Source organism: Lagenorhynchus albirostris, chromosome 15, assembly GCF_949774975.1.
Source record: "Lagenorhynchus albirostris chromosome 15, mLagAlb1.1, whole genome shotgun sequence".
NCBI classification, from domain to species: domain Eukaryota; kingdom Metazoa; phylum Chordata; class Mammalia; order Artiodactyla; family Delphinidae; genus Lagenorhynchus; species Lagenorhynchus albirostris.
The window spans coordinates 12,708,691-12,735,411 of record NC_083109.1 but is presented as its reverse complement, the minus strand read 5'-3'; the positions used below and the strand labels follow the sequence as shown (position 1 = coordinate 12,735,411).

General features: G+C 50.8%; 1 protein-coding gene across 1 annotated transcript in view; it reads right to left on the bottom strand.

Annotated features, from left to right (window-relative positions):
• Window positions 1–26,721, bottom strand: part of PREX1 (phosphatidylinositol-3,4,5-trisphosphate dependent Rac exchange factor 1) — a 197,622-nt gene that overhangs the window by 103,027 nt on the left and 67,874 nt on the right. Inside the window, exons 2-3 of the mRNA XM_060123573.1 lie at window positions 12,719–12,790; window positions 7,174–7,296 (exon numbers count right to left, since the gene is read on the bottom strand). Coding sequence (XP_059979556.1) covers window positions 7,174–7,296; window positions 12,719–12,790 — 195 coding nt within the window. The remainder of the gene's footprint in view (window positions 1–7,173; window positions 7,297–12,718; window positions 12,791–26,721) is intronic.

Here is a 26,721-nt window from a genome sequence, read left to right as displayed (position 1 = left end):
CCGAAGTGTCCACAGCCAGAGCCGATGGCCAACACGTAGTATGTACTGAGCAGTTAGGACACGCCACCCTCTGCTCTCCTGGAATGCACGCGGGTAGGCTCACTCACACCTCACAGTAACCTGACACGGTCATCACTGTACTCAACCCATTCACACGTGGGAAACCAATGAAAGGTCACGAGCCCAGGGTCTCACACGTAGCGAAGTGGCAGAAGGAGGATCCAACCTCTCCTAACCCCCACGCTGATGTCCGGCTCTGCAGCCAAGAGCCTAGAGGCCCTGCTGTTAGCACAGCTCCAAGATAAGACACCGGAGCCCCCATGGCTACGATCAGCGTCAGCCTCATAAGCGCGAGTCCAGGTTCTACAGCCAGATCACCCAGGTTCACAGCCCGACTCCCCAGCTCACCAGCTCTGTGACCCTGGGCAAGGCACGTAATGTTTCAGAGCCTCTGCATTCGTGCCTATAAATTATAGACAGTCATGACCTCCCCGTCATAAGGTCGCTGGGAGGGTTATCAGGTGAACTCACAGTAAATGCGTAAAACAGTGCATAGTAAGGGCTCCTTAACTATTAGCCGCTATTGTTATTGGTGTTGTCGATGTTGCCATTATTGCCATGGTTACTATTTCAGCAAATTCATCATCCCATTGGTGAATCCATCTAGGACAGGTGGGACAGTGGATGGGTAGGTTTGGTTTGGTTTGGTTTTGTTTTGTTTGTGGTACGCGGGCTTCTCACTGTTGTGGCCTCTCCTGTTGCAGAGCACAGGCTCCGGACGCGCAGGCTCAGCGGCCATGGCTCACGGGACCAGCCGCTCCGTGGCATGTAGGATCTTCCCGGACCGGGGCACGAACCCGTGTCCCTTGCATTGGCAGGCAGATGCTCAACCACTGCGCCACCAGGGAAGCCCGGATGGGTAGGATTTAATGGTAAAAAAGAGACAGGCAGAGTCAGGAGGAAGGGAGCTGAGTGGACTCTTAGGTCTGGGGGAGGCCACCAGGGAAGGCACCAGGCAGATTTTGAGGACTGTGGTGGCTCTCGCCTCCCGGTATATTTGATTTCTCATTCTTGCACTGTCCACCTCCCCACAACCACCCCCTGGACCATGAGCTCCATGGAGGCAGGCTTTGCAAACTGATGAGGTCACGGCTATGGCCAGTGGGGATTGAAGTCCCAGACAGAGCACAGGCCTCTTGACTACTTGATGAATGAAGCAAGAGAGCAGAGGGAGGAATTGAGTGGTGCCCGAGACCCTCACACCAGCCCCACGTTTCTTCCGGACAGCCCTGGTGCACCGCAAGGCAGCCTCAGCTTTTCGCTGGCCCGTGTGTTGTTTCACCCACCCAGCAGCCACTCCCCCTTGTTCTGGTCACAGCCCCCAGTTTTTCCCCTGGGGAATCTGCCTCCTACACTCTGACCCCACTGACTCCACTCCACTCCCAGGCACCATGCGTGAGCGTGTGACCCAGGCCAAACCAATCAAAGAGCTCCTGGTCCTGGCAGCAATGGCCATGCGACCCAAACTGGGCCAGTGAGAGCCCTTAAGGACTCAGGTTGGAACTGCTGTGAAGAGAAGCTCTCTTTGAACTTTTGTTACTAAGCTCGCTGACTGTCACCCTGAAACTGCTGAGGGTCACCTCTGCCACCACGCTAAGAATTAAGCCGAAACAGAGGAAAGCAGAGCCTAGAGATAAGAAAAACCAAGTTTTGAAAACATCATATGGGGTCCTGGATCCAGCTATACCTGATGTCAACACACCCTGAATATTTCATTTGTAGGAGCCAATAAAGTCCTTTTTTTTTTTAAGCCTATTTGAGTTGTTTTTGTCACTCGCAGTGAAGACAGTCCTAATATATGCACACTCTAAGAGGGGAAGAAAATGAAAAACATGGACCCAAGTCTGGTGTGATGAAGTCTGGTGTGATGACCGTCTCCCTGTTCATCTCCATCTGTACCGTGAAGGGGTTGGACAAAGAAGCACAGCGAAATCTGTTCATTCTCACACGCCAACCCCAATCAATAAGTGCTGCTGTCTGAGACGCTAGTGACAAGAATTCTGGAACCCCATGGAGAATGCTGTGATTGACTAGCAATGTCTGCCATGGATGCAGGAGAGGGGAATAAGTCATAAGATCGCCACAGGTTTGTCATTCCTCATTCCCTGAGCCCCTTCTCTGACACACTGTGCGATGTCATCCTCTCCTTCGGCCTGTGAAAAGGGCAGGGGAGAAGGCTTGAGACTTGGAGAAGTTAAGTTTAGTAAAGGACAACACCCCTCTTCAAAACCATGCCGAGTTTCATCACTCCCATCTCCTTTCATTGAGCTCAACCCCAGCTGCATCGCAGGCTGAAGATGCAGCAAATATGGAAATGCTACCCTTGACAGCTAAGAGGCCAAGTGTTCAATTTCCTCCTAGGGGTGCCCCGTGGGGCTTTGCTTGTTTGGCTTGGAGGAAACGGACAAACCATTGCGCACACACAGACGTGGGGGTGGGGGGGCGTGTGGCCATGGATTTGGGCTGTGAAGGAGGAGAAGAGGACAGCTGCCAGCTGGGGACAGCTGGGGGAGAGGCTCTAGCCCCCAGAGAGAGCTCGAGGATTGTCAGAAGTGGTGGCTGCCGTCCACAGTACCCAGGGGGTGACACTAGCTCCACGGAGACCATCTGCTCCCAACCACTCATTGCACACCCACAAAGACTGAGACTTGGAGAAGGGAAGGAGCTGGCCATGTAGACCTCTCTGGTGGGGAGGGGAGTATGAGATTCAGGTCACTTTCCGCAAGCTATCTTCCGCCTGTCCACACAGCTGTGGGGTGAAGAGGCTAAAACCTAACACAGACCACACCAATTCTTGCTAAACACTCCAACTCTCATAATGCAGTCCCTGCAGGACAGGGCCCCCCCGTGACATCCCTGGATTCGCTCCATCACTGACTCTGCTTCAACCACTCTGGCCTCCCTGCCTTCCTCCAGTGGACCAAGCCTGCTCCAGCTCCATCCAGGGCTCCTGCCCTGGCTTCCTCTCCATGTGGAATATCCTTCTCCAAGATCCCCTACGTCACCACCTCACAGAAGCCTTCCCTGACCACGATCGCCAGATAAAACACAAGACACTCAGCTGAGTGCTCATGTCAGATAAACAACAAATCGTGTTTCAGTAGAAGTATGTCCCAAACATTGTATGAGACATACTTATGCTAAAATATTATTTGTCGCTTACCTGAAGTCCAAATTCATCCAAACACCCACCATTCTGGGTGTTGTTATTTGCTCAATCTAGCAACCCTGTGCCTGACTTCCCAACTTCAGACAACCTCAAGGAGAGTCACTCCTCACATCTGCATTTTATATTCTTCACAAACCCACGTCCACATCTGAAACGACCTCCTCCGTCAACCGACTAACCCTACTCATGGAGCCTCATGGCAGCAAAAAGCAAAGCTGTCTTATTTAGGGCACCATCCTCAGGGCCAAGTACAGTGCCTGGTGCACGGTAGGTGCTTAATAATGATATAAAGGGACTTTATCATGTAAGACGGTGAGAAACACAAGTCCAGGAGTCAGACGACATTGGCTCAAATCCTGGCTCCAACACTCACTGCCTGAGTAAGCTTGCGCACTGACTTACCCTCTCTGGGCCTCAGTTTCCTCATCTGTAGAGTGGGTATAATAACAGCACCCACCGTTAAAGGTTGTTGTGACGTTGTAATGAATTAATATACGTAAAGCACTCAGACCAGCACCCAGCACCAAGAGAAGGTTCACTGAGTGCTAGTTTGCAATCACCTCAGTAGTTAGTGGTTGGGTTTGGGGGTGAGGGTGTGAGGGAGTCCCCTACTGTCCACTGGCTGGGCAGCAGCGGTGGGCTGGTCTGTAAGCCAGGGCCCCTCACAGGGTCTGATGTGCCCCTTCCTCTCCTGGAGAGCCTGTCCACAGAGCTCTGTTCCCAGTCACCACCTTACAACCCTGATGCTGTCTGGCTGGCCCTGGTGCCCCCTCCCTTTGGGGCTGTTGGGGGATGCTGTGGTGAGTGTGTCCTATCCGTGAGTCCCTCCCCAGGGACCGTCCTCAGCCTGAGACAGCTGCCTGGCTGGCCTGAGGCTGTCCACCCACTCCCCGGGACAGCCCATGTCCAATGGGGATGCAAAGGCCCCGCCACCTCATGGCAATTCAGGGCGACCTGAAGGAAGAGGCATGCCAGCTCCAGAGCTCCCCCAACCCCAGGTTGGGTCAGGCCAGGTGGAGACTGTGCAACCTTCTTCAGCTGCTTCCAACAGGCCACCTGTACGCAGGCCTCCAGCTCCTGGAAACCAACCTACAGCAGTGGCCGCTTTTAAAAAGAACTCAGCACCGTCTGCCATGAGCCTGGGGGGAGCGGGGTGATGATTGCAAATGTTAAATGAAAAAGATGACTTTAAATTAAAAACACGGAATCATACGTGGAGAAATCTGACTCCTTTTTCAGCTTTCAGTTCCAATTACCTCAAGGAAGGGTCTCAGCAAGGTGCGCTGTGACACCAAAGCCAGTCTGACACCGTTCATCTTCCTTTTGATCAAACCCAGCGCAGGTCTCAGGCTCAGAGACTCAGGTGGGCAAGAGTTTCTAGACAGAATGCTGTAACACAGCTTGGTTTCTATTGCATTTATTTTTAATAGCAAGAGACACTCATTTTCCACATCCAATAATCATGCAAATTTCCCTTTTAAATAAGTTTTTTTGACTCCCCACAAAGGCCTGAACATCCACCGTCGGCACATCCGGATTCTGAGGGTAGGCACTGCCCTCACAGATGTCCAGTTTGATGAGGCCACATGAGGAGGGTTCCGGGCAGCGCAGGAGAGGGTATGGAAAAGAGGCTGCCTCCTGGGCTCTAAAATCCCCACCTTCCTCCCTCCAGCCGTCCCCTGCATCTCTGAGCAAATTAGCCCAAGTAGGGGCTCAGGAGCCGGAGACCCTCACTGGCCAGCGCGCTAAACCTGCTTACCACACCTCCGCGGCTCAGGCAGAGAAGTCGGGGGACACATGGGGCCTGGAGTTATTGGCAAGCTGGAAAATGCACCCTGAAGACCCCTTCCCCACTTCGTCTAAAGTATGGACTATTCCACTTTCGGCTCAGATGTCATCACGTCACAGGCATCCCCAACTATGCCACCACCTCCCAAAAGCCTTCCTTGGTGCCCCAGCTGGAATAACACCCATTGCTGACACTCATGCAGCACCAGCTTGGAGCCAGGCCAGATCTCACTGCTTTACTCGAATTAACTCATTTCATCCTCATGACAGCACCATACAGCAGGTACTGTCATTACTCCCATTTTACAGAGTTGGAGACTGAGGCCTGGAGAGGTGAAGTGACTTGCCCAAGGTCACTCAGCTTTTCAGTGATGGAACAGGGAATGGAACCTAAGCAGCCTGGCTCCAGAGAAATAGGGGCTCACTCCTTCCTCTGAACCCAAAGGGAAGACTGTCCCTCCCATCTTTTCTATTTTCCTATTCAAGATACTTGTCCTGGGGAATTCCCTGGCAGTCCAGTGGTTAGGACTCGGTGCTTTCACTGCTAGGGCCTGGGTTCAATCCTTGGTTGGGAAACTAAGATCCTGCCGGCCTCGCGGCTCGGGAAGAGAAAAAAAAACAAGATGTGTCCTTAACCAGTACTGCCACTAGCCCCTCTCACCACATGCACGGTTACCACCCTGGCCAATGGGCACCATCATCTCAGACGTGCAGTGACCTCTTCCTGGTCTCCCCACTTCCCCAGCAGCAGCCCTTTAAATGCAAAGCAGATCACATCCCTGCCCTGCACCACGCCCTCCATTAGTGCCCATCTCACCCGTCTGCTCTCACATTCATCCTATTTCAAACGCTGAGGAATGGTGGCCACGTGAAGAGCTAATAGCCAACATTTAGTGAGCACTTACTGTGGGCCAGGAGCTGTTCGGAGCCCTCTCCCCTTCCTTGCATTAGCTCACTCGATCCTCAAGGACATCAAGGGTCAGGTCTAGTTTTTTACCCATTTTACAGGTGAGGACACTGAGGCACAGATAAGTTAAAACAACTTGCCAAGGATGACACAGCCCACGAGCAGCCCGGCTCTGCCATGCTAATCTCAGACCATACAGATGTGATTCCCTGGAGAAGGGAGTTAGTAACGATGACAATGACAACAAAAGTAAGCACCGACATGGACCGAGTGCTTGCTCCAGGCCAAGGTCTCTCATCTCAGCACCGCTGACACTTGAGGTCGGATAATCCTCTGCTGTGGGGACCGTCCTGCACATTATGGGCTATTTGGTAGCATCGCTGGTCTCCATGCACTAGAAGCCAGTAGCATGGCCCCTCCCCAAGCTGTGACAACCAAACATGTCTCCAGATGTGGCCAAATGTCCCCTGGGGGCAAAATCACCCCCTGGTTGAGAACTGCTGCTCTCGGCTACACACTTTTTTGCTTTACCTCTTTGAGTCCTTCCATCAACCCAAGGAGGCACCATTATCCCTACTGCTCCATCTGAGGAGGAAACTGAGGCTCAGAGAGGACTGGAATCTGGCCCAGGCCTCATGCCCGTGAGGCCAGTGCGGGTTTCCTCCCAGTGGGGAGGGTCCCACGCAGCACAGGTAGAGAAAAGCAGTTGCCTCCTGTGGGCTAGGCTGCCCCCCTCCCTCCAGCTGTCCCCTCACAATTCTAAGTGACTTGGGAAGAGAGTGGCTATTACAACAAGGATCAGTCTCCCTGTCCAGCAGCCCAAGGGGGCACCCAAGGGTCAGACACCCTCGGTGGCCAGTGGGTGGCCAGACCGGGACTCAAATGCAGGTGTGTCTGACCCGAGTCCACCCTCTTAGTCATGCTGCAGCAGAGGGGCCCCGCCAGGCCAGGCCAGGAGGAGCCCCAGGACGCAGTCATTCAGCAAAGAGCTCTGAGGAAAAGGGGACCACACTCTACATAACATTAAAGGGAGGGAGAGCCAACTAAAAAGAGCCCCAGTCTGCTGGGTCCAACCCTCTGTCCATTGTTCCCGGGGGTGGAGGCTGGACCCACCTGCCCACCTGCCTCTCCCCCTCCCAGATAGACCTGCAGACGAAGCTAGCCAAGGGTGGATGGAATGGAGACCTGGGGGAGAAGCCCACTTCCCAAAAGCTGCAGGCTCTGGTAGGGGCTGGGGCATCGTACTCACGAATTTTAAGAAAACATTCCCAAGTTCATGCTGAGACTGCGGCTCCGGATGTAAACAAAACTCCAAGGCAGCCAGGAAATCCTTATGAACTTCCAGGATGTCTTCAATGTTTGAGAACAGGATCTGTGAGGGAAAAATGAGGGCCAAGGAGAACATTAATCAAGGCGTAGAGGAGACCAAAATGAAGCACAAAAAAAAAAATACATAGGGACTTCCCTCATGGTCCAGTGGGGAAGAATCCACCTTGCAATGCAGGGGACATGGGTTTGATCCCTGGTCAGGGAACTACGATCCCACATGCTGCAGGGCAACTAAGCCCACGCACCACAACTACTGAGCTCACACGCCTCTACTAGAGAGTCTGCGTGCCGCAAACTACAGAGCCCACGTGCTCTGGAACCTGCGTGCCACGGCTACAGAGCCCACCCGCCCAGCCTGCACGCCACAACTAGAGAGAAGCCCACGCACCCCAACAAAAGATCCTGTATGCCTCAACAGAGATCCCACGTGTCGCAACCAGGACCTGACACAGCCAAAAATAAATTAAATAAATAATAAATAAATCTTTAAAAAAAATTACATAACCCCCCGGTGCAGGCGAGGAGGGTGTAGGAAAACGGGCAGTCTCATACGCTGGAGCTAACAGAAATCATGATACTGACAAAAGTACTGCCAACGTTTACTAAACAGGATTAATGCCTAATCCTGTGCCAATAACTTTATATGCACTTATGGCACCTAATCCTCACTATAACTCCACGAGGCAGGAGCTATTATCATTCCCAATTCATAGATGAAGAACGGACGCTCAGAGAAGGGAATTAACATTCCCAAGGTCACGTGGTCCAGTGAAGCAGCGGAACTGAACTTCACACTCAGCCTGCAGAGGAGTATATACCAAGACATCCATCACAATCTTCATCACGGCCAGACACACCTGGTATGTCCAACCATAGGACTGATTTTTTTTTTATTGGAGTATAATTGCTTTACAAGGTTGTGTTACTTTCTGCCGTACAGCGAAGTGAATCAGCCATATGCATACACATAGGACTGATTTTTAAAAACGACGAGGGTACTTCCAGGCACCTATTAAAATGACCTGATAGCAGAAAATACAATAGGGAAGGATGTTCCAAATGTGCCATTTATACTGTCACAAACAATATATGAGTGCCTGTTTCCCCACAGGAACCTATGAAGTTTGAAATGCACAATCTGACCCACAATTCTACATTTCAGAATTTAACCTTTTGACCAGTCATTTCCAACCAGGGCTAGTTTTGCCTCCCAGGGGACAGCTGCCAATGTTTGGGGACATTTTCAGTTGTCACAAACTGGGGAGAAGGATCCTACCGGTGTCTCATAGGTAGAGGCCAGCGATGCCACTACACATCCTACAATACAGGACGGCCCCCATGGCAAAGAATCGTCCAGCCCAACTTGTTCATTGCACCCAGGTTGAGCACTGGGTGGATGGCCAAGACCATATACTGCAGCCTTATGTGCACTAGTAAAAGACTAGACAAAAGCCAAATATCCATTAATGGGGACTCGTCAAACAGTTAAATAAAGTGGATTGGCTATATTTAAATACACGGCATATTCTGAAACACTGTGAGCCTGTGAAAAGAATCTGCAGGCCTGTAGAAATGGATCTGGAGCCCTGGAATGATCCTTGATCTATACTGCGGGGGGAGGGGGGGAATCATGGTGCCACGTGGGATTCCAATATGGGTCCATTTGTGTAAAATAACACATGCAAAGGCCACTCCTATGTTGGCAGAAGCAGAGACCCCCCTGGACAATAACACAAGCTGCTAACCGTCAGGGCCTCTAAGAAGAAGAACTAGGGGAGATTTTCACTGACTTAAGGCCCTTTGAACTGCATGAATTACTTTTTCTGTTTTGTTTTTTTTTTTAGATAGGTGCATTTTTTCTTTTTAATTTGGCCACACGGTGTGGCTTGCAGAATCTCAGTTCCTCAACCAGGGATCAAACCCAGGCCCTGGCAGTGAAAGCACCGATTCCTAACTACTGGACCACCAGGGAATTCCCTAAACAGGTGCATTTTAAATTTAATTTTGAAGAAGGCATTCACAGGGTTCAAAAATCAAAACAGTAAAATAAATATGGTACAGAGTCCCTCTCCCACCCAATCCCTCACTCACCACCCACAGCAGCTGGCAGCCAGGGGTCACCAGTGTCGCTAGGCCTACGGTTCCCTCTAAGGTTTCTCACCATTCATTCATTCAGCAAGTACTAACTGAGCCCCTACTGTGTGCCAGGCCCTGGGGACACAACAGGGAACAACGACGTGCCTGCCTCCATGGAGGTGACATTCTACTGAAAGGGGACAGACAACCAACAAATAACTATAGTTTTCTAGGTGAAAAGAAGCACTAAAGACAAACATAAAACAGGAAGGGAGTCCCAGGGTGGAGCAGGAGGAAGAATTTGGACATTTAAACACGGAGGCCAAAAATGTAAGGCCAGACGCTACCAAACTCTTAGAGGAAAACATAGGCAGAACGCTCTATGACATAAATCACAGCAAGATCCTTTTTGACCCACCTCCTAGAGAAATGGAAATAAAAACAAAAATAAACAAATGGGACCTAATGAAACTTAAAAGCTTTTGCACAGCAAAGGAAACCATAAACAAGACAAAAAGACAACCCTCAGAATGGGAGAAAATATTTGCAAACGAAGCAACTGACAAAGGAGTAATCTCCAAAATATACAAGCAGCTCATGCAGCTCAATATCAAAAAAACAAACAACCCAATCCAAAAATGGGCAGAAGACCTAAATAGACATTTCTCCATAGAAGATATACAGACTGCCAACAAACACATGAAAGAATGCTCAACATCATTAATCATTAGAGAAATGCAAATCAAAACTACAATGAGATATCATCTCACACCAGTCAGAATGGCCATCATCAAAAAATCTACAAACAATAAATGCTGGAGAGGGTATGGAGAAAAGGGAACCCTCTTGCACTGTTGGTGAGAATGCAAACTGATACAGCCACTATGGAGAACAGTATGGAGGTTCCTTAAAAAACTACAAATAGAACTACCATATGACCCAGCAATCCCACTACTGGGCATATACCCTGAGAAAACCATAATTTAAAAAGAGTCATGTACCACAATGTTCACTGCAGCTCTATTTACAATAGCCAGGACATGGAAACAACCTAAGTGTCCATCGACAGATGAATGGATAAAGAAGTTGTGACACATACATACAATGGAATATTACTCAGACATAAAAAGAAATGAAACTGAGTTATTTGTAGTGAGGTGGATGGACCTAGAGTCTGTCATACAGAGTGAAGTAGGTCAGAAAGAGAAAAACAAATACTGTATGCTAACACATATATGTGGAAAAAATGGTTCTGATGAACCTAGGGGTAGGACAGGAATAATGACGCAGACATAGAGAATGGACTTGAGAACACGGGGAGGGGAAGGGTAAGCTGGGACAAAGTGAGAGTGTAGCATGGACATATATACACTACCAAACGTAAGGTAGATAGCTAGTGGGAAGCAGCTGCATAGCACAGGGAGATCAGCTCGGTGCTTTGTGACCACCTAGAGGGGTGGGATAGGGAGAGTGGGAGGGAGACGCAAGAGGGAGGGGATATGGGGATATATGTACATGTATAGCTGATTCACTTTTTTGTAAAGCAGAAACTAACACACCATTGTAAAGCAATTATACTCCAATAAAGATGTTATTAAAAATCAATCAATCAATCAATCAATAAACATGGAGGCCAGGGACAACTGCTCTGAGAAGGTGACATTTGTGTCAAGGTCCCAAGGAATGAAGACCAACTCCATGGACCCTATGGAGGCACCAGACAGTCTGCAGGGGGAGAGCCCTGAAAGGGAGCAGGGAAGGCCAAGGGGCAGGAGACCACTCGTCAAAGCTGCAGTCCCAGAAGGCCAGGGTACCTCTTTGTCCTCCTCAAACTCACCCTGAGGGACACTTGTCCCATGAAGTGGCTGGAAGAATCACCCACACTGTTGGGTTATTTTTCTCTCTCTTCTTCTGTCCAGCTCACATGGTTAAATCTGCTTATGTTAAAGACACATAGGATAGATCCTATTGTTATACTTACTTCAAGGAATGGCTACAGAATTTCAAAATAAGTATCTGTCACCTGAGTGTACACCCCAAAGAAATTAGAGCCTGTGTCCCCCAAAAGACATAGACAAGAACGGTCATCACAGCCAAAAACTGGAGATTGCACACATATCCATCCACGGGAGAATGAATGAGTCAATCGCGGCACAGTCATACTGCAGAATACTACACAGCAATGAAAAAGAATGGCTTCCGGCTACATACCACAACATGGGCAAATCTCAGCGACATAACAGTGAGCAAAAGATGCCGGGCATGACAGAAGAGCTCATTTTTGTATATAGTGCAAGAACAGGCAAAGCTAATTAACGCCACTAGAAGTCAGTGGTTATCTTTGGGGTGGGGGCATGTACTGGGGGGGCACAGAGGAGCCTGCACTTAAGATTGTACCCTTTACTGTGTGTGAATTATACCTCCTAAAAAAGGTAATTTTTTCAAACTGTAATAAATTATAAATTTTAATTATAATAGTTTTTAAGTTGTAATAAATAGTTTGTAATAAACAGACCTAATAAACAGTAGGTACTCAGTAAGTATTTGCCCAAAGAATGAATGAAAAGCTTTGATCCCAGCCCTACCAGGGACCTGCCATGCACTGGCCCTGTGTAGGTCTCTTTACATCTCTAAGCCTCAGCTTTCTTATCCAAAATACTGGACTCAGAATTGTCAATGTACAAGGTATCCTTATTAACCAGGACACACACAAGGGGATGTCCTGCTTGACCAAGCCCTTTATATGCTGTACATGCTGGTACCTCTGACCCCGACCCTGCCCCGTCTCCCCTCCCTCTGAGGACCAGGACCCTGGAGCCCCAAGGACTGGAGGTGGCTTCCCAGAGAGTGAGGCCACATTAGAAAGCCAGGCCTGGGGACCGCTGGGGCCTCCACCATGCACACACAAGGTCTACTGACTTCCTTTCAAAACTCCCCGGAGCCACAGCCAGGACTTAGCCTGGACCCAATTCCTCATCCGCCCAGCCTCGACACTCAACACCCAGTGCAGGGCAGGGGCCAGGGCTGCCAGGAGGGCAGATGGAGGTGCCAGGCTCCCAGGGGCACTTGGGAAGGGATTTTCCACTGGCTCCAAGCCAGGGTCCCTGGCATAAGGAGGCTGGAAGACAGGCTGGTTGCATTGAGCAAGGGGAAAGCCTCGAGGTGGGGAGTGGGGCCCTGAGGCTGAGTCCTCCTCACATCCCCCAAGCACTGTCTGCTTGCAGGACCCAGAGCCCTCCAGGGGCTGCAGGGGGCAAGCCATTGGGAGGCCAAAGGCAGCTGCCCGCGGGGTGGACCCGGGCACCCTCTGAGCATCACCCGGGAGGAACAGGCAGCTCCACACACAGCGGTAGGGACAGTCGGGAAAGGGGCCAGCCCCGGGTCCACACCTTGACGTTCTCCTCCGTCAGGCCCTTCTCCACCGAGTCCGCCGTGTTCTGCCGGATGCGATGCAGGAATGCCTGGAGGAGAGAAGCAGGGAGAGGTGAGCATCCACGCCTCCAGTCCCCCGGAGGTGGCCCGAAAAAAGGGTTACCAGTTCAAATGCCAACTAGGCCCTGGGAGGCACCACAATCCAGGGACGTGGGCAGGAAATAAGCAACAACCTCCTCTGCCCTTCAGCCAACATGTGTTTACGGAGTATCTACTCCACCAGGCTCTGCAGAGACCAACACAAACCCTGCCCTCATGAGCTGCACTCACACCCGCTTCATCACCTGCAGGACCCTCTCAGACTACAATCCATTTTCCCTTTTTTTCCTCTTGCTTAAAAACTTAACTTCTAAATAATAACCATCCACATGGCTCAAAAATCAAAAATATAAAAAGTCAAAACTATGAAACGTCTCCTATACCACAGGCCCCATCCATCCAGTCCTTCCCATACCCCATGGGAACCACAGCTCCTAGGGATTTGTGTATCATTCCAAATAAACATACACAGGCTGATCAAAGAGTACAAAGTTCCAGTTATTGGATGAATAAGTTCTAGGGACCTAATGTACAGCACAGTGATTATGGTTAATTATACTCTATTATATACTTCAAGTTGCACTATGGTGGTAATCATCTAGCAATATATAAATGCACTAAAGCAAGCTGTACACCTTAAACTTACACAGTGTTACATGTCAATTGTATCTCGATAAAGCTGGGGAAAAAAACACAAACATATTTATGTATATACATATACATACACACACACACACACACACACACACACATATATTCTTATTTTCCCCTTTTTACACACCAAGGGATAGCAGCATACACAGGATGCACTGCACCTGCTTCTTCCACTTAGAGATCTCTCCGTATCATTACATGGGGAGCACCCTCATTCTCTTTTCATGGCTGCCCAGGATCCTACTGTATGGACAGACCGGAGTCGTTCTGCCACTTTTTTCAAGGTCTTGGAACAGAGAAATCATTTCCCTCCTCTGTGATGTGACAGACGATAAAGGCGGGGCCTGGCAGGGACTGTGGGGAACAGGCAAGCTCACATGCGTCGAAGCGGGGTGGCTACTCGTCCCCGCCGAGTGCGGCCAGGTGGGAGGGCAGCAGGCCCAGTATCACCAGACGTTCCGGGTTTGGGTTTTTGTTTTATTTCCCAAGAGAAACCAGAAATTAGGATTTTTTTTTAAAGCAAAGTCTCCCAGCTTTTAAATGGTGGCAAAAGAGCCATCTGTTTTTGTGAGGAACTAGGTTTTAGGGGTCAGGCATGAAAGTGGAGGGACCAGAGTGGAGGGGTGCAGCCCCTCCACCGATGAGCAACGACAGCGGCCGGCACTGGTACGGGTGGGACAGAGCAGGCAGAGGACGAGCCACTGAGACACCCCGTGGACAGGCCGGGGAAACAGAACAGACATGGGCGTGGGGAGGAGGACATGCGAGCATCGGAGGGAGACTGAGGCCAGCCCCGCTGACAGCGAACTCTGCCGGGGGTGCCCCGACTCGAGGGCTTGTCCCCAGCTTGACAACACGGAGTCCCCTGCGAAAATGACTTCACGGTCCACTGGCCACGATGAGGCATGGTGGCCTGTCAGTCACCTTCCCTGCCATGGGTGTTTAGAGCAAAGGGGAGATCTCTGAGTGGGGAGAGGTGGAAGGGACAGCCCAGGATGGAGGGAAGCAGGGGCAGGCCAGCAGAGAGGAGGTTGCTGGATCCCTTCCCATCATGAGAAGGGACATCCATGGATGTTACGGGGAGCCGGCCACCTGCAGACTCTGCTTTCCTAGGAAGAGGTGCGCTGACACTCCACCTGGCAGGTCACAGAGAGGAAAGTCAGGAACACACAGCAAAGTGGCCCTGCCTCTCTGTCCACACTCACCGCAGCGTGTTCTCGACCAGTTCCTGCAGCCCAAGTGTATATCCCCAGCCTGGACTTAGGTGGATTTCTGACAACTCGACAACTCCACCTGGATGTCCAAGAGGCATCTCAAATTAACACATCCAAAACCTAGTTCCTGAACTTCCCTCCAAACCCACACACCACCAAGCCCTTCCCAGCCTGAGGAATGGCACCTCTGCCTTCCAAGTGCTCCAGCCAAACCCCCACCCTGTGTCGTCCTCGACCCCCCTCTTTCTCTGACACTCCATTTCCATCCATCAGCAAATGCTATCAGCTTCACCTTCAACATGTATTAAACACTGGACCACTTCTCCCCACCTCCTCAGCCACCCACCTGGTCCGAGTCACCAACACCTCCTGCCTGGACTAATGCAATCACCTCATCCCTATTCCTTTCTCCACACACACAGCCAGAGGGATCCTTTTAAATATGTGAATCAGATCCTATCAATCCATGGCTTGAAACTCTCCATGGCTACTCCATACACTTAAAAAAAAAAAAAATCCACATCTTTCCACAGCTACAGGTCCCCATGACCTGTACTAGTTAATCTCTTTGAACTCATCTTCCAGCATTCCACCCTCACCCCACACCTCAATAATCTTCAGCCACATCTTCAACCCCTCTATTCCTTCCACCTGCCAGGCACATCCCTACCTCAGGAACTTTGCACATGCTGTTCTTACCTGCAAGGATATTCTCTCCCAGCTTTGTCCTGAGACAGCTTTTTCTCATTCATCAGACCTTAGCTCAAATGTCACCTCCTCCAGGATGCCCTCCTTGTCTTCATGCACTTATCACCTTCTCATCTTGCATTAAGAGCCCATTTGTCAGATAAAAAGACTAAGATTAAGCAGTCTACACCAGTGCCTAAGGGAAAGACCAAAATAAGAAGGGAGCATGGCTGGAATGAAACATTTATCCCAATCCAGCAACAGAGGCCAGGTTTGGAGACTAATGATTTGGGTTTAAACTGCATTCCTCCTCCTTCGTGTGGTGTGACCTCAGGAAAGTGCATTAGCATCTCTGAGTCTCAGTTTACTCTTCGCAAATAAGTAGATCATAGTAATACTGTCGTTCTACCTTTCAGAATGTACTAGGATAAAGTGAATGGGAGCTCCATGAGGGCAGGGTCTGCTTCCCAGCTGTACCCCCAGGGCCTAGACTAGTGCCTGGAACACAGTAAACCCTCACATATCAAAGGAAGGATAAAATTTGCCTGACACAGTGCCCGACACATGGCAGGAACCTCAACTCAGGCTTCTTGGAAGCCTGATGATCTTTCTCTTTAAAGGACAACGGGTAGAGGGGTCAGGAGACAGGAGTTCCTAGAGGATGTTTTAACAGGGCCTGTGATGCTGCCGGGAAGTCCAGCCTCCAGCCTCCTCAGACAGGAGAGCGACAAAGGCAGCCTCACCCAGCACCACCAGGGAGAGCAGGAAGCTGGGAGCGCAGCTCGGCTGGCCTAGATCACAGCTTCCTGTCCCACTTTCTCCACAAGAGCACGGCCACCACTATTGTGCTGGGACAATGCGAGGCTCGGGCCACCCACAGAGGAGCCGCAAACAGGCTGGTGTGATGGGCATAATGGGCAGCTCGTGACCCGGAAAGAATGGGCAGGCAGGGGCTCTGGGCCCAGCCCCCGTGCTGCCCACGGCACGACTGGCTTTTCCAGGCGGCGCCAATGCCCTCTGTGCAGGCAGGATGGTGAAAGGGACCCTCCAGGGTGACTCCGTGTCCAAACCTTGACAGCTTTGAAACACTCGGCCAAAAGCAGCTCTCATCTTGGAAACCTCCCTTAGAGACAAGCCCGTTCTCAGGGTTTCCAGGGCTGCCTGAAACCCTCCTCCGGCCTTGGAATCTTTGCCCATGCCGTGTCCATGCCGCACCCCTGCCTGGGCCGCTTCCCTGCATCTGGCCAAGTCCGCCTCTTCTCTTTATGATGATGACGAAATACGTCAAGGAGCCAGAAAAGGACAGAGGAAAATTTAACAAACACCCACAAACGCATCGCTACCCAGTTTCAGCAAATCTTATTAGCATTATGTCAAATTTGCTTTAAACTATTTTCAAAAAGAAATTCATCAAGTCTGGAGGAGGTGCAGACAGGGAAGGGCCGCGAGGAAGCCCTCAGGGCGGAGGCTGGAAACATTCTACTTCTTGATCTGAGAGGCGGTTACACAGGCAAATGCATATGCAAAGCCTAATCAGTGTGCACCTAAGATCCGTGCACTTCACCCAGGTACCTTGTAAATATTAAACCTCAGTGGAGACACAGGAAGAAAGGCATCACTACAGAGAGAGGTGAGCTACCTGTGCACCTGCCCATCCTGCAAGGCACCCACTGCCCTGGATATGTGGTCCTCGCTCCCACACATGCCTCCGCCCACTTACCAGGCACGTGTGAATTGACGAGCAATGAAGAACACCGTTCTGCGTGCTTACGACATTTTTATAAATGACGTCCTTTCAGCAACTTCCTTTTCTCACTCAACATCACATCTTCCACCTTTACCCACATCAATACGTGCACTTGGCAACGCCTGCCGCCCAACCCCCACCCACCTCCCTTGGTTCTTAGCCCTGGGGTGCGCCCCAGCACCACTTCAGCCACCAGCACCCGCGTCTGTTGGCGTGAGGACCCTCTCTCACATGCAGAGCAGGCTGCAAAGACAGACGAGGACTGAGGCACGTGAGGGCCTGCTTCCCCGAGGGCCCCAGGGGCCTGCACTGGTCACCTGCTTGATGACACACCTTTCTCAGCTGCCCTCCCTTCCCTGCCTCACTCCCCGACTCTGCTATTGGTGCTTCCTGGGGCGAACTCCCAAGGAAACTGCTCGCCCTTGAATCAGTCTCAGGATCTGTTTCCGGGGAGCCCCACACTAAGACCTCAAGTTGTCCATTTCATTGCTGAGCAGATGTAAGTAACCACTATCAGGCTGCAGATGTTTAAGCTGTTTCAAATGTTCTCTCTATAAACGATGCTGTGATAAAGAGGCCCACTGGGGCTCAGGTGCTCCAGATCCTTTAGGCGCACCTGAATCTCCTGAGCACAGGTGTGCAAGTTCCTCCAAGTGTACACCTAGGTATGGAATGGGTGGCCGTAGATTAGAGACACGTTCAACTTGACTGGTTAATGACAAATGGGTCTCCAACGCGAATGTACCACCTACACTCCAACCAGCTGCGGATGAGAGTTCCCACCATTCCATACCCAGAACGAGACCGGCATGCTCTCATTCGTTCATGCAACAAACATTTGCTGAGACCAGCAAAGTCCCGACATGAGTTCATTGCAACCCCCATGATCAGCTTTCAGGGTAGCTATTTTGGTCCCACTCTATAGATGAGAAAAACTGAGGCTCATAAGTGAAGTAACCTAACAGAAGTCACGCAGCCAGAAACCAAGAGAGCCGAACCTGAGCCCAGGACTGTCTGGTTCCTGCTTGCTGCTTGGGAGGAGGGGACCAGACAGGCTGCTCATAGAGCTCCTAACCCAAGTGCCTTCACGGTCCCCAGAGCTCTGAGCTGAACAGGAAGACACAGCATAATTGATTAGTGATGTCTGCCACGGCCATGGGAAGGAGAAGAGTAGCAGAGTTGTGCGTTTGCCATGTCCAGCGAGCTCCAACTTGACTGAGAAACCCAGAGGGTGAGAGACACAGGTCTGAGTTCAAACAAAAAGTTGGTGATAAGCCACAGTTCAGAACCAGGTCTCCTGATGCCAGGCCAGCCTTGTCCCTGCCCCCCTTTGCCTTAGAGCAGTGGTCCTTGACCAGGGGGGCTGATTTTATCCCCCAGAAGAGATGTGACCATGTCTGAAGACATTTTTAGTTGTCGCAATTGGGGATGTGGGTGCTGCTGGCGTCTCAAGGGTAGAGGACAAGGATACTGCTAAATACCCTACAATGCCCAGGACGGCCTCCACGAAGATGCATCTGGCCCCAAACGTCAATAGTGCCGATGCAGAGAAACCCTTGCCTTAGAAGTGGCTCTTACTAAAACCTAGAAAACAATCCGCTCCCTTCTACATTCGACAAGATCCTGTAGGATAAGGGCCCTTTCCACCCCACTCGGGCTTTACTCTTTCAGGTGCAGCCGTGCCGGCTCCTTTTTGTTTCCTGAACACACTGACCCTGTCCTCCCGCCCAGGCCTTTGCCGTATAAAGCCACCGCTGCAAGATGTTCAACTGGCAGGGGAGCCCCCTCGTCGAGGATGTCTCCCTCTCGGGCTCCGTATAAAGGAGGGTCTCGCCTCACTCCTCACAGCCGTCTGAACCCTGTTACCCTTCACAGAATTCATCACTATCGGCAGTGCTCTTATCAACTAAGTTTTGTATGTATCTGACTGTTCGGTAACACCTTCCCCAGAGAGTGTCCACCCTCTCACAGTGGAAGATGGTTTCGTTCACTGCTGTCCCCTTGCATCCAGAACACTGTCTGACACATGGTAGGTGCTCAAGAAACATGTGGAGGAAAGGTGGGAGAGAGGGAGAAAAACTGAGGAAGGAGTCCCAGAATAGGCTCCAGAAGTAACAGGTACAGAATTGAAAAGTATATTAATAACAGTAACAGATTTTTTAGCAATTATTATCATACCTGACACCTCTGGACCTTAGTATGGGACAGGTGCTACTCTAAGTGTTTTACTCCTCAAACAATCCTAGGAGGTAGGTACTATTATTACTGTGCCCATTTTACAGAGGAGGGAACTGAAGCCCAGTGTAGTGAAGAGATTACCCAAAGCCACACAGCTAGTAGGTAGCAGAGCTGGGCCTCAAACCCAGGCAGTCTCCAATCCATTTCCAACATGCATCCGCAGTGAGTAACTGTACACAAAAAACCGCATAAGGTAGCAGCTGCCCTTTGGGGTGCCCCTGGGGAGGCTCCATCTGTCTGGAACCTGTAGCCACAGCCTTGGGAGGATAATTCTCTCCCTGGAGATAAAAAGGAGGGAAAGAGGCCTCGAAGGTACCCTCTGAGACGGATGCCAGCAACCTGATCACTGAGAGGAGAGGGCCCGCCTGCCCCCAAGGACACCCCCGCCTCGGCTGGGGTGACCTCATCAGACATATGGCGAAACCTGAGAGGGCCAGGGGAATGGCTAGAAGTGGGGGAGGTGGGGGCAGGGCAGCCCCCAGACCATAACAAGGACAGAGGAAAGGGGGTGCCCTGAAGACCCCAAACCCCTATGTGATCTGGGTGGCCCAGGGTCCAGGGAAGCAGAGTGTCATAGAACAGCAGTGAATCGAAGTAATAATAATAAAGTAACAATAACAACAGCAGAAGGGGCTTTTTGAGAGCCTGCACTAAGCAGCCACACACAGGCCAGAGTTGGGAAGACGCCCAAATGCGCAGCGGCTCCTACAAAGCCCAAGTGCTATGCTCCATCCACTTAAGTTCTGAGCACTTGCCCTACAGGAAAAACTAAATCTCACATGTGCCACCAAGATTTAACTTTAGGGCTTCCCTGGTGGCGCAGTGGTTGAGGGTCCGCCTGCCGATGCAGGGGACGCGGGGTCGTGCCCCGGTCCGGGAAGATCCCACGTGCCGCGGAGCAGCTGGGTCCGTGAGCCATGGCCGCTGAGCCTGCGCATCCGGAGCCTGTGCTCCACAACGGGAGAGGCCACAACAGTGAGGGGCCCGCGTACCGCAAAAAAAAACAAAAAAAGATTTAACTTTAGTATCTGATTTAAAATTCTAATACTTGGGGTTTAGTTATGGTCCACCTTGACAAAAGGACATCGTGCTAAAAATGGTTTGCAGAAGTCCATATAATGATACAGAAAAAGACTGTTAATGTATCTCTAGGGGGGAAAAAGCCAAGTTACAGAAGAGCACATAAAATATAGTCTCAGTTTTGGTTAAATAAATTATTTCTACGTAAGCATAGAAAAAAGAAGTATGGAATGAAATACCCTACACTGTGTGAGGGTATGGCCAAGATTACTAGCTGTTGCCCAATATCTGGTCTCTCCTTTTCCAGATTTTAGAATAAAGACTGTATTTCCCAGCTTCCCTTGCAACTAGGTGTGGCCCCATTACTTAGTTTGGGCTAGGGAGGTGTAAGTGGATGTATTACATACGACATCATGGAAGTATCCTTGGAGATGATGGGAGGCATGGGCAGGGATTCGCTCTTGCTATTCCTCCTTCTTGCTGCTTGGATAGCAAATGTGATGCCTGGAGGTCAGGCAGCTATCTTATACCACGAAGTAAAAGCCAGGGGTTGAAGAAGATGGAGCAGCAATACAGAAGGAGCTTATGTCCCTAATGACAGTGGAGCCAACATATCTATCCTGGGCAGCCTATAATTCAGTAAGAAAGAAAATTCCACATCATTTAAGGCACTGTTGTTTGGGTTTTATCACTAGCCACGGAACCTAACTCTGAGGGTGGAATTAGAAGTAATTTCAATTTTCTCCTTTCTTCATTTCTGTTTTTTTCCAATTTCTACTTTCAAATCAAAAGTCATTTTGTAACATAAATGTATGGTTTCCTTTTTTAATTTTGGACAGGAGAGGTTACTACACGTACCAGGCTCTCACCCCAATCATCACTTCTTCAGCATCAGAAAGACTAGTCTGCATTTTCCTCCTGGATGGCATGTGTCCCCGGGTGGAAAGGGGAGTGCCCACCGGCAGAGACGAAACCAGACACATGTGAGATGAGAAGGCTGTCCGTCCGCAGTGGGGCCTCTGAGCTGCCTACCCCTCGTTCTCCGTGTTGACTCTGGAAACCACCAGGCTCCCCAGGAAGGTGCCCATACTGGCCGAGCCCCCCAGGAGCTGGCCTTGGGCAGAACATAAGAGCTTCCCCCACCCACAGCCACTACCACCACCCAGGCAGAGATTAAAAACCTCTCCACTCCATTCTCCGCAAGCACCCCCTTTCGTCAGGCCTATGCCAGGAGCACAGAGCCACTGGCCCAAAACTAGCTTTCCCAAGAGGCCCAAATTTCAGATTTGAGACGTCATCCCCAAGGAAGGTTACCTACTCACTCACAGTCCTACCTAAGAGGATTGAGAGAAAATAACATTTGTTACAACTTCAGACTTCCTCCTGTACCTCACATCTCACATAGCACGTTATGTATCGAGAGATCATGATATTTTATAGTAATAGCAAAAATAAGCTGCCTTGTATTGTGTCTTCAACAGACTTCCATTTCAGCACTAAAAATGAGCTACAATTGAGGCCTCCTGACCGTTCTGTGAACATCCCAGGCACCGTCCTTACCGTCCCACCTCAGGGCCTTTGCATGTGCTGTTCCCTTTTCCTGGAAGACTCTCTTCAGAAATCTGCAGGGCCCCTTGCTCACTTCTGAGAGGCCTTCTCCCACCACCCGCTTTAAAGCAGAAGCCCCCCCTCCCCCCTCCCCCTCTTATCCTTCTCTATCCCCACTACAGCACTGGCCTCCACCTACACGAATCTACATCTCTGCTTGTTGCTACGTGTCCCCTGCAACATCAGCTCCAGCAGAGCAGTGGCTGGTTCATACGGCATCCACCTCGCGGGCCTGACCAATGCCTGGCACAGAGTAGGTGCTCAGTAAAAAGGGCTTCAGCGGGCGACTGGTGACCAGCCTGCCTATCCGTGGTAACAATCCCATCAGGTATGTTGTGAGTAGCCCCTTTTTAGGAAAAAGGAAACCAGGACATGAATCACCAATGGGGCTCTGAAGCCTGACGGTCAAGCTTTGTGCCTGGAGCCCCACCCCGCCAGGTGTTGAAGTAAGGATTAAATGCCACACTGCAGGTCAACAGTCCATTGCCTAGGGTCTCTCCCCACCCCACGCAGGGACCCCCAATCAGGCTCACAGGCTGCCAGGGTGCCAGGCTCACAGGAGGTGCCTGGTGAACAGATGAGCACGGAAGGGGTGGGCACTTTTAATTCCATGTCGCCCCTGAACAAGAAGAGGCCCTTTCCCGCCAGCCTCTGGCCACAGACGGTACCGTTCCTTGGACCTACAAAAACAGTGGGGCCCTTTAAAAATATGGGTGTTGGCCCCAAATACAGAAAGAAAACTCTGCTGTCAAAATTATTAAATCTTCATTTAAATGTCTGCAAAGCATAACCTGTGTCCGCGCATCAAGTACCAATCAGTTCCCCTCATAGCTGCACATACGGGGAGCACGGGCATGTCTTAGTAGCTTTACCACGACGGGAGCCCTGGGCTGGCTCGCCAGGAGCAGACCCTGAGACAAAGGTCTGAGACAAGTAGTTGATCTGGGAGGTGACGTTGGCAAACGCAGGCAGGGGAGGGGAGAAGTGGGCCCAGGAAGAGAGGGCAGCCAATTTAGGGTATGAGATCAAGCAAGTGGCCAGGGTGGACCATGGGGGCTCAATCCCTTTGAGGCCCCCTGACAGCCAGAGTGGTCACCTCTGAGTGATCCCCGGGGTGGGGCGAGAGGGGGCCGAGGGAGCTGGGGCATTTATACACCCATCCTGTTGGCCACTGGATGGAGGGCAGGAGGCGCTAATTCACCGGCACTTCCAGTCTGCCCTGTAAGTGTGGAAGCAGCTCGGCTGGCCAGATAAAGCCAGCAGGCGGAGGACTGCAGGTACTGGCAGGGGGAAGCCCAGCTGGAGAGCCCTGAGTGGCTGGGGAGCCAAAAGCAGCCTCCAGAAGAAAGAGGGTTTAGGGCCGCCGAGTGTCGGGGAGCGGCTGCGTCTGCTCCAAGGCGCAAGGCCAGCCTCTGAGAAATGAAGGCTGCACCAGCTGGTTATTGTGACAGAGGGCCTCCCAGGTCAAACTGATGTTCTCCTGGTCTGCACTAGGATGACCCTCCTGGTTGGGAAATACTTTGGTGACTGGCAACATCTCGCAGTGTGTGGGGGCTGAGGTCAGAGGAGGTAGCTGAGAAGCCGCGGGCAAGCCCAGTCAGACCTGGAGGGGACTTCGCACAGCGGCTGTGTCACAGGGCATCTGCACATACCCGCCACGAGGCCGCAGCATCCCAAGGTCTCCTCCAGCTCTGAGAAACTCTCCCTTCTCAAATGCCAGAAGGGTCCCGCATCTCTTAAGGAAGCAGCATATATGAGAAGGGCTGGGCTTCAGAGGTTGGAACCGGCCACCTGGTTCAGATCCCGCCTTTGTCACCTACCGCTGTGTGACTTAGACTAGACCACCTCTCTGTGCCCCATCTATGAAATGGATGGGGATACTAAAGTTACTGACACCACAGGCTACCATGAGGCTAAAATGAAATACTACAGGCAAAGTGCTCAAACACCAGCTCTGCCAGTGACAGGCTGTGTGACCTTGAGCAACTCACTCAACCTCTCTCTGCCTCAGTTTCCACCTCTGTAAAATGAGTACACAGGACTCCAATGAGGATTACAGACCCTAACACACACAGCAGGCACTTTGAAAGGTGCCTGATACACAGTAAGTGCTCAGCCAAGTATCAGCTGCTATAACCTCCACAGCCCCATCTCGAGCTGATAGGGAGACAGACATGAACACGCTATGTTTCTTAAGGAAGCTTCTGGAATTGGAGCAATCCCATTTATAGACCTCCTACTATGCGCCAGAGACTTTTCCATTTATCCTACGTTACGTTGACTTGTTATTTGTCTTTTTCACCCTAAAAACAGTCTTATTATCAACGGCTTCCCTGGCTCCGGGGTGAGATGAGGAGGAAGGCTTTACAGACTGTATTGTGCCACCACATCTGCCTGGCACCATGCAAAGCCGTCCACTGCTGCCACGGCACCTTGCCACCCTGCTCCATCCGCCTGCCAACCGCGTGACCTCAGAGTCACTGAACTTCTTCCTCGGAGCCTATTTCTTCGTCCAAGGAAAAGAGGCAGTTGCTGAGGCGTAAGCAAGATGATGCAGGTAAAAACTAACTACGAAGACTTCCTGGAAGAAGTGGCACAGAAGCGGGGCAGAGAGAGGTGAGCTAGACTATGCAAGGAAACAGGAACTTGCTTATAATTGTATTCTCAGGGGAGAAGGCTGTCACCAAGGACCACCCACGCCAACAAGCATGACCTGGGGCGCACTGTGGGCCAAACATGGAGCTGCGCACTGGAGACACAGACATGACCTTGCCACGGGGGCATCGATTACTCCTGCGCTCATCTGTTTACTCAACGCTCACTGCACACCTCTTGTGTGCCAGGCACTGTTAGGAGCCAACGACACATCGGTAAATGAACAAATCAGACCAAATCTGCCCTCATGGAGCAGTGGCAAGACTGACCATAAATAGGTTTTAAAATTAAATGGCAGGTGGGGATGAGCGCTATGAAGAAAAATAAAGCAAGATGAGGCAACAGAGAGGGATCAGGTGAGGGAGGTATTTCACAGAGATGTTCAAGGAAAGCCTCTCTGAGGAGCTAGCATTTGAGCAGATACTCGGGGACTGAGGTGAAGAAGCAGCTCTGCAGGCATCCGAGGAAAGGGCATTCCAGGTAGAGGGAACAGTCAGTGCAAAGTCCCTCAGGCACATTCAATCCATCCAAGAGCAGCCTAACTAAAATATCTGTCCCTCCTCCTGGCCTGTTTTCTTCACAACACCAGTCACTGTGGACATCATGTGTGTCCACTTATCTGTCTATTGTCCCTCTAGCCCACCAGAATATGGGTTCCAGAAAGGCAATGATGTTTTTGTCTATGTCACTATTGTATCCCCAGAGTCTGGGATTGGGCCCAGCACACAGAATACCCTTGACAAATACGTGTTTAATTGACTAATCAACTAATCATCTGGAAAAGACTCCCGCTACACACCACACAGCTTCTAGGCCCTGAAAAAAGGTGCCCACGAGCTCTGGAGTCCCACCCCATTCCCCACCATGGAGGAAGTTAAAGCAAAAACTGAGTTGCTACAACCTGTTGTGAACAGGTCTGATGCAATAGAAGGGGGAGGGGGGCCATAGAGGGGAAGCCAACACTCTTCCCCACACAGATCCCACCCCAGGGGCTGGGGCTTGGCCTGCAATCTCCCTGAATTCCCCCATGACACGTCATTCCTTCAGCAACGATACACCCAGTGCCTCCAACATGCTACCAAGCTATAATTTACTCTCATGGGTCTCAAACTGGTGGCCCACAGGCATGTTTAGTTTGACCAGCAATGTGCTTTGAGGAAATTCAGGCCTAAGTCTGAATATCAGATTTCCCATTAAAATCTCAGCTTCTCTTGAAAAAGCTGACCACAGGTCTCAAAAGCCCACAGAGCCACAGCTGGCTGTAGGAGAGCGGCAGCTACCAAATTTACCCAGGGCAGGTGCTGCTGCTTTTCCACTACCTGACCTCTTGCTACAGTCATCTTCCTACCTGGCCCTGTGGGCATTTGAATGTGAGACCCCGATCCTAGACCTGGCAAATGTGACGCCTACCAATTCTCCCCATACCGGTACCCAGAGCAGACATCACTGATGGAGCACAGATCTCTTTCCTGCTGAGTCTTCTCTACACTGTCGAGAATCTCTCTCCCCTCGCTGTTATCACCCACACCCATAACATGATGTGAGATCCTGCCTATTCTAACCTCAACTTCTCCCCCTTCTCCTTTGGGCCCCTCAGCTTTTTTTCCTGAAGAATGGGCTCATCATTGTGGGATTAGAGCAGGGTATCTCAACCCTGGAACCACTGATATCTGAGCAGATAATTCTTTGCTGTGTGGGCTGTCCTGTGTATTATAGGATATTTAGCTGCATCCCTGGCCTCTACCCTCTAGAAACTAGTAGCAAACCCCACCCTCAGTTGTGACCAGAAATGTCTCCAAACATTGCCCAATATCTCCTGTGGGGACAAAGGGGGAATCTCCCCCAGTCAAGAACCACTGTATTACATCATAGTTAAGAAAATGTCTCTCGAGCCAAGCCAATGCTGGCTCTGTCATTTACTGGCTGTGTGACCCTGGGCAGCCTCTCTGTCTCAGTTTCTTTCTCTGCAAAATGCAGATACAAAAACGGTACCTGACTGCTAATGAGTATGGAGTTTCTTTTGCGGGTGATGAAAATGTCCTTAAATTAGATGGGTAGTTGATGGTCGCACAATTCTGTGAATATACTAAGAACCACT